This window comes from Anabas testudineus, chromosome 16, assembly GCF_900324465.2.
Source record: "Anabas testudineus chromosome 16, fAnaTes1.2, whole genome shotgun sequence".
In the NCBI taxonomy this organism is placed as follows: Eukaryota; Metazoa; Chordata; class Actinopteri; order Anabantiformes; family Anabantidae; genus Anabas; species Anabas testudineus.
The window spans coordinates 3,682,803-3,695,948 of NC_046625.1; the positions used below are offsets into that span (position 1 = coordinate 3,682,803).

The 13,146-nt window shown below is 40.0% G+C and overlaps 1 protein-coding gene across 1 annotated transcript in view; it reads left to right on the plus strand.

Annotated features, from left to right (window-relative positions):
- The first annotated feature begins 9,561 nt into the window (after positions 1 to 9,561).
- dgkb (diacylglycerol kinase, beta) overlaps positions 9,562 to 13,146 on the plus strand; it is a 53,819-nt gene continuing 50,234 nt past the window's right edge. Inside the window, exons 1-2 of the mRNA XM_026370145.1 lie at positions 9,562 to 9,700; positions 11,990 to 12,127. Coding sequence (XP_026225930.1) covers positions 12,034 to 12,127 — 94 coding nt within the window. The 5' untranslated portion in view covers positions 9,562 to 9,700; positions 11,990 to 12,033. The remainder of the gene's footprint in view (positions 9,701 to 11,989; positions 12,128 to 13,146) is intronic.

The following is a 13,146-nucleotide window of genomic DNA, read 5'->3' on the forward strand; positions in this document are numbered from 1 at the left end:
TGTGTGTGAACATTCATAGTGTCATGTTGTACAGATGGTGTCTACTGAACATACTCATGTTATCAGATAAGATATTAGATTCAGCTAACAGAGACAGACAACATCTGTGAAAAATAGTCTACATATGCATATGTTAAACGAGTGTGTGTGTGTGTGTGTGTGTGTGTGTGTGTGTGTGTGTGTGTGTGTGTGTGTGCATGCACACTAACTAACACACTCTAACAGAATAGGCCACATATTTCCAAAGAAGCCGAGAATCGCTGTGAACTTTATTTTGACGGTGTTACAACCACAAGTCTCCATTAAAACCTGCAGGTGGATTTTTAGAAGCAGCAGCTGTTTACAGAATCACACACGTCACAGAAACCGCTGCTCCTGCTGCTTCTGTGTCTCAATCAGCTGTCAGTAATTTGTAGCAGCTGTTAAAGCCAAACACCTGCTGTGACATCACTGATAAGGGTGTGGTAAGACATGCAAAATGCTGGAAGCTTTGAGGCCATGCTGACATCACACAAGATGTGTTTTCACACATAACTGGTTCTGATTTGAATTTATCTTATGTGGTCCAGCCTGTGAGTTTAGAGAAACTCCTGAGACCTACAACACCTTGGCTGGTTCTCCGCTGTCCAAGCTCATGATGACAGAGGTCAGTGTTTCATCTTTAGCTACCAGCACTTGCTAATGCCATCAGTTATACTAATAACCAGGCAGGGAAGAGACAGAAGCTGGTTTTGTTGCTTGGTGACAGTTAAAGGATGCTTCCAGCTTGTTTGCCTGATGCACGTCATGGTGTTGGTATCATACCAGGTGCAGGTCACATTTAGGTAGTTGTGGAAAGGCTCACTGTGTACGTACAGGCTGTCCTCCCTAACAACGTCCCTGTAGATCCTAAACTTTAAAAAGTTGTAATATCAGCAATAATTATCATCATATTTATCTCTGTGGAGATAATCAGTCATCCAGGTCCTCGTATTTCCTGAAGTGCTATTTGACAGCACCTGGGTTTAGCCTGAGGTTCTTGAAGATGTCTCACCTGTCCTCTCACCTGTCATGTGAAAGACTGTGACATTGTTAACACCTTGAGAGTCGCTGAGGTCACATGTGGGTCGTCGTCACATCGAGGTGTGAGTGCGTGTTAAAGAGCCTGGGGGAGGAGTGGGGCTGTAGACGGTACAGTCCAGGTGCCCTCCCACAGGCAGTCCAACTGCCTTTCTGAAACTTGATGTTGTTTTGTTTGTTTTTTGCTAACTTCCCCACAGATTCGAGTTTGATTACGTTGGCAGTGTTTTATTAACGGCTGAAACACTGCGTTTCCTGCTCTTTAACATATTAACATCATAGTTATTAGACAGTCAATCTGTCTTAGACCTGTTAGCTTTATGTTCAGACTGATGATTACAAGGAGAGAAAAAAATGAGCTTTGGGAATTATTTTTCATCTGTTCCTTAATAAAAAGGCTGACGAACCTTATTAAATCCTACATTTCCATTATCTAAAATCTATTTAGTGTAACATGACAGTGTTAGTCATGACTTGGTATTCTTTCTGAATACTCTTTAGCAAAGGTTGGCTTTTAAATGCAAATGTATTCAATTGTAAATGTATTCTTTCTTCATTTATTCTTTAAATGTCATTGTGTCTGAAGTGATGCGCCCACAGTATGAGAAGCTGACATATTGATCCCTTTGTGGAAGAGTCTGCCCTTCACCTTTACATGAGATCTTACAAACAGGCGGTAAGAGAATTCTGCCGGAGGCCTTACTTAATGGTTTGAGGAAATGTCGCTCACCATAGACGATCAATGAGACCATCAATGAGAATTAGATCTTGTAGGGCTCAACTTAAAAGGCCCTACGAGCTGAAAGAAACCAGCAGTTATTTTATCCTATGTGGTGTAACAGCAGCTTTTATAACAACTACTGGATTATTTGTGTTAAAATTTACCTTAAACTATAGGTAGGTAGGTATTTTAGTGCATGTTTAGTCACTGAAAGTAAATAATATAACAACAGTAAGACTAACAGTAGTAATAATAAGTAATAACTTAAAAACACAACATACAAACACATGTTGAATATAAATAATTCAGGATCCAGAACAAAGTCCTAGACATAAAATGAAAACATAAATGAAAACCTGTGTTATTCAGAGCCCAGTCATCAGATACAGACGGTAGAGAAAGCAGCTCCTCAGCTACACTCTGCAAGACGTGAACGAAGATAATCGCACGCCAGTTTGATATTGTCAGCACTCGTGTTCGCCTACGAATGTGTTCTGCTCACTGGGTCGAGGAGAAATCACATCAGCGGTGGTCAGGAAAACCTATGAACGCCTGAATGCGCCAGACAACTCCAACACTCCCACCTTTGATGCTCTGATGACTGCCACTGTACCTGGGGGAATAAAAAAAGCATGAATGTACTTTCCCTCTTTAGTAAACCTGGTATCAGAACATGTTTGCCCAATATATTCTCTATCTATATAGTATCTATAAAATAAATGGTTGAATGTCATTATGAGATGGAGGAGCACTGTGTTTCATGTATTACAGCTTCTATTTACAAACAATTACCACTGATTATTTTAATACCTGGGGTTTAAATAATAAGAGAAAGATTAAAATATAATAAAATAGGGGAAAAACGAGTCAATTCTCCTGTGAATTCATTGCTCTGTGAAGCTGTTATTGACTTAAACATAAAGGAATGGATCGATTTTAGGGTAATATACAATCAGATCAAGACTTATTTGAACAGAGACACAGTTTGTGTCATTTTGCATCTGTGCACCACAATGGATTTTAAATAAAGCAATCGAGATGTCGATGAAGTGTAGACCTTAATGACCAGATGCTGAGTTTCCTCCCTAGAGACACTTTTCCAGGACTTCACTGCAGCTGCTTGTTTGTGGGTCTCTCTGCTCTATTGATATTAGATCAGGTGACTGACTTGGCTATTGTAGAATATACCAGCTGTTTGCCTTGAGAAACTCTTGGTTAGTTTATGTTTTGCGACATTATCTGCAACATGAAGTGTTTTTCGGTCAGATTTGCCCGTGACCATGTTCCACAACGCTGTCTCCACCATTTTAGGTTTGTATTTCAGTCCTTATGAGTTGGGAAAAGCCCCAAACATGTTTATAGTATGTACATGTTTTCAGGTACATTCTTTACAAGCATTAGACCACCAGAGTTGATATGAAAAAGAAAAGATCACCAGCAGCTAAAACTGTGACTGTCGAAGAAACGCAGATGAGTCTCGCCCACACGGTTTTATTGACAAACCACGTCTGAGAAGAACAGAGCAAAAACGCTGCAGCCACGAGCTCTTAGTAAAAGACGCTCAGCAGATTAGCAGTAAACATCATATTTATCCTTATCATTTAAAATCATTGTTTACAGTCTACAGATGTGGATTAGAGTTTTTGTATAAATTCACATTCATTCAGCTGAGACACCTTATTTGTCTGCGTGGGTCCATTTCCCCCCTCATCTTTTACTCATTAGGTGGCAGATGGGAGAAGTGAACAAATGTGATTTGCTCCCTCAGTGCCACTGAGTGTTCCAGTGAGTCATGCTGATAATGTACAATAGTTCAGTGCTCTGCACAAACTGTCTGCAGAGGGACAGAGGGGACTCCCACTGCACTCACATGGAAGAATGCACAAACATGGACACATATAAACACACACTTAATAGACGTAGTCAGAAGGAAGTCTGTGTGATGTACTCAGATTATCTGCTTCGATAAAGGCCTGTCCCAGAGCAACGATCAGATTATTAACAACAAAATTACAGCGGGACACCTCAGAACATCCTTTGACATGTTTTTGTTGACATTTTGATTAATTAGACGTTCACGTCCATTTTATATTTAACACTCCCCATGAATCTCCAAACTATATTAGTGATGTGTATTTCTGTGTTTTATTGATGCTATAATAGTTTGAATCATCAGAACCTCGTTTATAAAATCACATATTGTTGGAAATCCAACTTCACCTCACACTTTTCTCTGCTGTGGTTACAGTGCAGTTCAGCTCTGTAACTGACTCTGCATGTTATCAGTTTTACTTTGTTTTACCCACTACTCATGTCGGCGCTTTTAACTTTTTACAACATACACTTGCTGACATGGAATGTGTCTGTTTATCTATTTAATTTAGTGTCGTGACTCTGTCGCTGCAGATGACAATGTACTTCAAGCTAAATCTGTTGTATTATATCAAAGAGAAAGCATTGTGTTTAATAAATTAAATATATTTCAATTGATAAACAAAGGTTGAAAGCAGCACTACAACAGTATAAAACTACATCAGCCAAATTAATTACAAGAAAGAAAGAGGGCTACAAGCGCAAAGAGTAACACAGTGAAACGTTTAGGTGTATGTTCATCATACTAGATGTTGTTTAATTGAGCATTAGCCTCAGTTTATATGAGCTGAGTAATAATGGTTAGTTTGGTGTTAGCAGTAAACTGATCACAGGAAAAATTAATTCTACAAGAAATCAACAAACAAGCTTAATTTTAAAAAAGACAGGTAATGATCCAATAATAGATAAAGTGCATCAATAAAGTAGTTAAAAACTGAGAGACATTCAATTAACCATGTTATATAGTTACCACAACAGTAGAATATAGAACTAAGAAGCCTCTCGCCATAGTAACTAGAAAATATCTCTATATAAAAACTGTCATTTGTTTCTGTAAATAATTCGCAGTGTCACTAAAAATATGCATCACTGGCTTCTCAAGCATTTTCCTCTGGTGATATTTTAAGCATACTTTAGCAAAAATGTTTAAAAAGTCACTGCAAAACATTTTACTTTAAATATGCAAAACTGATGTGGGGCGAAGCAGAAATGTGACATCATCGTTTCAGACTTTCAGCACACACAACAGGACATCATCCCCAGTCCAGACTTTGGTATCCAGCTCTGTGAGCTCCTGAGTTTGAAAACAAAATACTCCACTACTGTAGTCGTCAATCATAACCATAGCTAATCATCAACTTTGAGTCAGATGCACAAGTGTCAGTGCCTCCTTAGTCTTAATGCTCCTATGTCCCTGCTTAGGGATTCACACTCAGTGAGGTAAACCCAGCTGTCTGTTACTTAGCCAGCACCAGTCTGTCCTCAGCCCCAAGGGTCAGCATGTGTGGATCAGAACAGAACTTTATATAATAGTTCCATTATGATGCATGGTGTTCTGCACTAGATCCACACTCGGGATGCTATATATAGCACTGAGGTCCAGAAGTGGGCTAGAATTGATATATGTGCTTTGGACTGCTGTCACAGTCTGCGGGGTTGTGGTGGTGACAGAGTTGCCAGCTTCCTTCTGGGTAACGTGGCAGCAGGGAGCTGAGTCTTTCTTAGAAGCTGTAATGTTGATTTACATGCTAGTATATTTCATCTGCAACCCAAGTGGAGCAAATTCAAGATCTAGTCTTAAACTGAAGTAAGCACTCGACTTATCTCCTGTATATACTGGAGTGCTCCTGTGGTCTGGAATATTTCAGCCAAACTAAACAAGCGCTACACATGAGAACTGCAAAACATAAAACTGAGAATCTTAAGCATGCTGTGACAGGTCGTTAGGGGAATTCAAATCATGGAGCCTCTTCCCTGAAATTCTGCAGAATTGAAAAGATTTCCTTATCCTCCAGGGAAAAGGAGGGGGCATTATAACAAACTACTGAGCCATGTGAAATGAATGAGAACATCAGTTATTCCAGTTTGAATATTCTGTAATGTTTACTAATATAGTTTCTGCATCCCATATTTCCAGATGCTGCAAAATGCAACAGTTTTCATGCATTAGTCCCATAAATAATACAATCATTAAACAATTGTTTGGATACATGGAAAAAGCACAGATAGGAATGCTTACTGAAACAAACAAGAATTGTGCTGAGCACATCTCAATGGGAGGAATTTTTATATAGCACCAAAGGAACAATTTCATTTGTGGCGGAGGGTACAGTATGTCTTTTGCATAAGAGGTTTCTATTTCGCCCAGTCTTGCATAAATTGCATTATGCATATTTAAACAGTCACAGTGAGAACATGAGCCTTCAAATCATTCTCTACTTCCCCTCTCGTTAGTGCTGCTTAGCTATAAAGCAAATCTATAACTAAATTGACTGAACCATTGAGATTATTTGTGCACACAGATCAGACACTAGTGTGAGACACTAAAACCCCCAATCTGCTGACAGTCCAGACAAGAAAACCGTACAGGGCTCACTTTCAGCTGACTGTGCACTTCACTTTATTTATGGAGACAAAGGGACTGTAGATGTGAACATTCACCGATGCAGAGTGTGATGCAGTCAGTTGCCAGGGAGGCTACTCTAACCAGCCTGCTGTGAGTCTGACCCACCTGCATAAAGGCCGCAATAGATCTCATGATGATTCAGGTCTGATGCACTCGGCAATGACAGGCACATGTGACGTCTGTCTTTTGTGTCATGTGTTTGTAAAACGCGTCTGCACACCCGGCACAAAGAACAGTAAACAGGCCAGGGGTGTTTTGTACTTGCAATACGTGCAATCAAGAAAAACATCTTGTATGTATGATTAATTAGAAATCAAAATCATCACTGTCCTCCAAGTTACACACGGCTGCCTTTCAGTTACTGTTTTCAATTGTTCACCGGTGTCTTTTTAATTTACTGAATCATAGTTATTGTACCAGTGAGTCGAGGTGAACGTGTTTCTGTGTGTTATACTGTTTTGTAATGATGCTGTTGATGCTTCTGTCTTGGCCAAGTCTCTGTTGAAAATGACAATTTAAATCTCAATGAGATCTTAGATATCAAAAAATCAGTATCAAAGATATTATGTCTGGCACGGCAGCCTGTCGTTTCAATGTGTAACTTTGATACAAAGAAATAACAAGACGATGACAGAGAAAAAGTTTTGAGCACTTTAAATCCTTATCAGATGGGGGGGCTCAGTTGTTATTTATATGTAATTTAATCTTTTTCTTCCTCTTCTTTTGCCTTGTTTTAAAATTCAAACAAAAACCAGTGTGTTCTTGCTTGAACTCCACCTCACACACGACTCAAACTCGTGTCTGTGGTTTGTCGATCTTACCTTTCACCCACCCCACTTTCCCTTAATAAATGTAACCTGTCATTAATTCAACAACTATATTGCATCGCAACATAATGATTTCCATTTCTACAAGAACATAATTGCAGTTTCTCTTTATTTGCATATGAACATGAGCAGACAAATCTTCTGGAGACACGGTTCCAACAGCTGACGAATAACACTGGCTGCTACCTAATGAACATAGTGAAACACTTAGCATCTAGAGAACAAGATATTTCCCTCGTGCGTTGTTGGACACTAAACCAGAGCTACTGTAGGAGGAGAGTGGATAATGAACTTGCAGTGTAGTTTGGTTTATTTATTTATTTTTTGCCTCTGTTGGCTGGATGTGTGAAGAATTGTTTTGCTGACATATTTTACATGAAGACGATAAAGTGATGTAATATTTGTGTTGTTACGTTTTAAGCAAACCGAATGAAAGTTTAACTTACTAAGCAAAAGCAAATGAACTGTGCATAATAATATTTTCTCCACAATAAGTGAACAAATGAAACTAGAATTCTAATGATCCAGTTATTCTGCAGTAGTTAAATGTTGGTTTACACAGTTTGCTGGCTGCCGGTCATTCTGAGGAGCAGATGACCTACTGACAGTCACATGTGAGGGACATGTCAATGCTTCAACTCGCTCTGCCTCTCTGACAAAATGCAAACACCCACCTGACCTACACTGACAGCCTGGAGGCAGCACTGATACACAAATGTTATTGGCACACTGGTCAGCCACCCCCCCCCCACACACACACAGCCCATATCTGGGTTCCGCAATCTTTCATGAAACTCAATCCATGACGAGGCTGGCGGGTCAGATTAAAAGGTGGTTTCTGTAGGTGGGAGGGACGTAAAGGTTATCTAAAGGTGGCCTGGTAAATTAACTGGAGATATTAGGTTTTGTTCCAGGAAGCAGCATACGTATAGCTCAAGAATTTTTCTTCTAGAGAACAGCAGGGCAGAACCCATTATTGAGTAACCTTTATGTCTCCTGCAGAAGAGGTTTGCTGTGAACATATGTCGTACAAGACTAGACGTTTCTTCTGCTCAGCAGCTTCACTGGAGCGTTAATGTCTGAAACAGAGAACGACGGAGAAAAAGGATCACGCCATAAACATTACTGATTGATTTTTAAGACCAGATATTAAAATAATCAAATCCCTTTAAAAAGCACAGTATTGTTTGTTGTAATTAGCCTTAAATAATCGACGGTGTGTTTACGTCCAGCAACAATGTAGCAGGTAGTGTGACCATCCTCTGCCAATTTCAGAATAGAAACTAGTTTGTAAGGTTTTTTGTCACTCCCACCAGAAATCAGGTGTCTATAGGTCACTGTCACAGAGGGAAATAGAAGCAATACACCCATTATTGCCTAAAAAATATGTTTAAACTGCAATCATTGATTTGTTCTTGCATATCTTGCATAAAAACCTATAGGAGAAGATCACTCTCACTTCTTCCAATAATTGTCACTCTGTGGTTTATTCTATAAAGAGTTTTTGACATATGAATCATCACTTACGTTGTCACCACTATCACTGAAGTGCAGCACAGCTGTAATTTCTGCAGCTATACAATGGGACACATTAATAGGCGGGAAAGCACAACACGGGCATACTGTACATTACCTACTCAGATTTCAGACAGTCAAATATTTAATATTTATTCTAAATATTAAATAGGGAGCAATCATGGAAGTATTTTAATTGAGAGTGGAATCTGTGTACAAATCAGTGTTAGATATCTCCACCAATTAAGATGGGAAAACACAATTTGTTTAGGAAAACAGGGAAAGCTGTACCATCCTCCTCCACCTCTTGTTCCCCTGTATCATCTTCACACCTCCCCCCCTTCCCTCTCAATTTTCCCCATTGCTCATCTTTCCTCCTCCTACTCTCGGGGCTCTCTCTCCACCACCCTCTGCCCTTTCTCTGACTTGATCTTCCCTCTCTTTCCCTCCTTCTCACAACCCTCTGAAGAGGAGACCCCACAGGTTGCTGCACTCACTGCCTGTCGTGTTGAATGCTAATTCGGATGGCCAGTGTGTGCCACAGTGAACGAAGAAGAAATGATTTGAAAGGAAGGAGTGAGGTGGGGAGAATTGGAGAGAGGTGAGAAAAACTGAGATAAAGCAGCAGAGAATAGGACCTCAGGATTTTTAGGGAAGGGAGGGGCAGGAGAGGACCAGAGTGACTGAGGGAGGGATGTGACGTGAGTGAGCGGGAGTATGGAAACTGATCACTGCAGGCAGAGCAGTGCTCTCCCTCTCTCTCACCACCACTCCACATCCCCAGCGATGCTGCTCTGACCAGACACCGCCAGAGAAAAACAAACACTACACCATCCACATACTCATACACTGTCATGCGGCGGAGAGGGCTGCTCCTGCTGCTGCTTCTACTCTCTCTCTCGCTCGTGCACACACACACACACACACTCTTTCACTTCTAACCTAATTACAAACACTCACTCTTGCCTTGCAGGTGAGAGAAGATCTGGGGGAGGATTCCGCAGGAATGTGAGTGAGGAGCTTCATCTGCAAACATCTGCCTGGAGGACTCCTCCTGCAGCCTCTCCAGCTCTGCAGCAGGTGAGTGGCATGTTGATATCTCATCTCCTTCATGGTGCTGTGTGTCGCAGTGGTCGTCATTTGTGTGTCATGGCATCAGTGGTGTCTCAGCTAGGATCTTCTTTCAGTGCAGTGTGACACATGGATCCACGCTGGATCTCCTCAATACACCGCTACAGGACCATGAAGCTAATCTGATAAGGTTTTTAGAGCTGGATTGGATTTTTGAAAGGATGCCAGCTGAGCATCTTGAGAGGATGTACTGCAGTTAGGCAACACTGGAAAGAGAGAGAGGATGATTACAGTGCACTGCACAGCAGGAATATACTGCACACATCACTACTACATTAGATGGCATCATTGTGCTGGAATTAGACTCACTGGAGATTTAGGATAAACAAGAAGATTCTCCATCAGCTTTTAATTAGCCTTATGTGCAAAACATTAAATAAGACATTGCAGAGCATTTTCTAGTTTTAGCTCCAGAGGCAGATCAAAGTTTATGCGAGGGAGGCAGATTCCCACGCACCAACGCGTTAACACAGAAACACTGGTGGCTGCACATTGTGTTGACTGTTGCTTTCCCTTTTCTGTGTAGTCTATGTATTAGTTATGGTGACGCTGTCTTTAAACAGTCCCCTCTTCATGCAGCGGTTCTTCAACATAAAATATGGTGGCACAAGGGAATTCTCTGCACATGTATTAATGTATGCAAACACACACACACACACACACACACCTGCACATTAATGAACATGCTCACTTGTTAATCCAGGGTTTCAGTTCCCAGTCAGTAATTGGGGCAAATGCTTCACTGCTGATGTGACACGCACACACACACATGCACACAGACCTCCACACTGTGACACCTACGCAAACATACAATTACATGCACACTCACTTTACACAAACAAGAGTAAACCTGAGCTTATATAACTTAGATAAATGTCAACTGATATATGGAGCTGTACCTCTACACCAAAGTTATATCACAACACAAAATATTTTTGTATGTTTGTTAATTTACATTTTTCTTAAAGCTGAAAACGCCTCAATATTTTGTTTGCCCAGATAATTTTACTACAATGTTAATAGCTTTAGACAAAATTATAATTCTCACAGTAACGCTAATGGCTTCTAATTTACCTCTAATGAAACACTGGATATTGGACGCAGTTCAAAAATATAAGTACCAACCTACAAAAGCCCATTTATTTTGAACTTCATCATGTTGTCATCATGGCAACCAACCAGGCTGATGCAAGGTCACTTGAAAGCAGCACCAACGCAGCTTTGAATGCTTTTAATGTCCAAATTAAGCTGTTGGTTTCATACAAGGACCCGTCCATGTGTTGCAAATGTTTCATGATGCTTCATTCTACAACAGTTGAGCTGACATTAAAATCACAAAAACGTATGAATACCTAACAAAACTATTTCTTTTTTAATGAGAAATATCTTTATTTTGTTTTAATTATCTGATTAAATTGATATTCAAGTAATACATGGAGACAAAACAGTGGGCACTGTAAAGATTTCTAAACAAACAGGAACTAAGCAATGGGAATATTTCCATAGTCCAGATTTTACAGTGACATTTCTAATGTAACAGCAATGCTGATAATGTTTTTTAAATTCAATTCAGTTTATTTATATAGCTCCAAATCGCAATGAAAGTCATTTCAGAACAAGATTATACATTACAAAATATAACAAAAGAACTATATAGAAATGATGTAGAAAAATCCAGCAAATCCTCCTTAAGCAAGCACTAGATGACAGTGGACAGGAAAACAGGAGAAACCTCCTGGCTCAGAGTGGGCGGCCATCTACCTTGACTGGTTGGGTTGAGGTAGACAGTTTATGTAGGGTGATATTTCACTCTCTAAGCTGAAATACAAATATAAATGTCGGTGTCTGAGAAGTCTTTGTTGTTGTCAAGTCTTTACAGAAACTTTGAAAAACATGGCAATCAAGAGGCAAAGGGACATTTTGGCTGTCACATGGCTGAGCGTGGAGATGACAGCTGCAGGAAAACGAAGAACTCTCCCTTGTCTAAAATATTCGTGCGATAGTAACTGACACAAAATGATCTGCTGCTGTATCTCTTTGTATTAATGTACCTATAACTGACCTTTTCTAGTGCAGCTCTAGTCAGAAACACTCAGCATCTCCAGCTCTGCATCATTTCAGCCACAAACCGCTGCATTTAACCTCCGTTGTTATTTTCACTGCCATTAAGTAAGAAGAGTTGTCTGTGCTTGTTAATGAGGTAGGTGATGTTACCGTGTGTCTATTCTTGTTTTTCAGCGCGACACCCCACTGCGTGTTAGTGCCCAGGGAATGCTCAGCGAATGAAGAGGCAAGACCTGAGCACAATGAGCAGCCAGGACAAATGGGTCACACTGACCCCAGCTGAATTTGCCCTGTTACAGGAATACACCCAGTGTGAGTAGGAGACGTACTCTCTGTTTGTGCCTGATGGTGTTAAAGAGGGGCTGTGTGTATTTGTAGGCTGTGTGAATTATACTGTATATAAGGTTTTCCTGGATAGCTGATCATTTTATATTAATGACAGATGAAAAGTTATTACCCTGCAGCACAAAAAGGTAGACAGAAATCAAATATCAACAAGCTGGTGACCAAAGTGAAACATGGAGCCAAACATTTCCCCCAAACAGCTAAAGGAGAGTGAATAGTGGATTTAATTAAAACATTGCCAGTGCTATGTTTTCTGCTCATTTTACTTTCCCCAATCAAATAATGTAATTTCAACATTTGTGCAATGAGTTTCTTGCAAAAGAATTTTCTTATGTTGCTCTTATGAGTGATTTATGAGAATAAATACAGTAGAAGTCCCTTTTTTTTTCTTGTATTTCCTCAACCAGTGTTGTGTCGTATCTTCTTTAACACAGGATACATAGGTACTAGAATTATATTTTTACATTCCTACAGCTGCTACACCTTACTGTCAGGGTCTCAGCATCCGCTATTATTACATTATTATCAGACATTGTTGTTGAAGATTCTCTCATCTCTCTCGTGTGATCTCATTTCACTGGTGAGGATGAAAATTGAATTTCTGAACCTATAATATCCCTATTGACACTGCTAATGTCTTCTGTTTTTGTCTGTTTTAGTCTACTGCACTTGTAGAGTTTTTGACTTCATGAAGCCTCGTAAAGAACGAAAGGTTTAGAAAAAGAATGTGAAAAGCGCTCTGGTTTACATGAGTTGTGCATGTGCACTAACTCAGTTAGTGGTTTACTGCTGCTTACAGCTTATCTATTTGCCATCATTGTGAGAGATTCAGGATTGTACACGTTGCTAAGTTTCATTTTCTTGGATTCTATAGTAACATTTTTGTCCTTGGACCAGTCGGAGTTGACGAGCAGTACTACTGTACATATTGGATCCTTCTCTCTTCTCTCTTGTGTTATGTCACTGCTAGGTTAAGTGTAAATGTG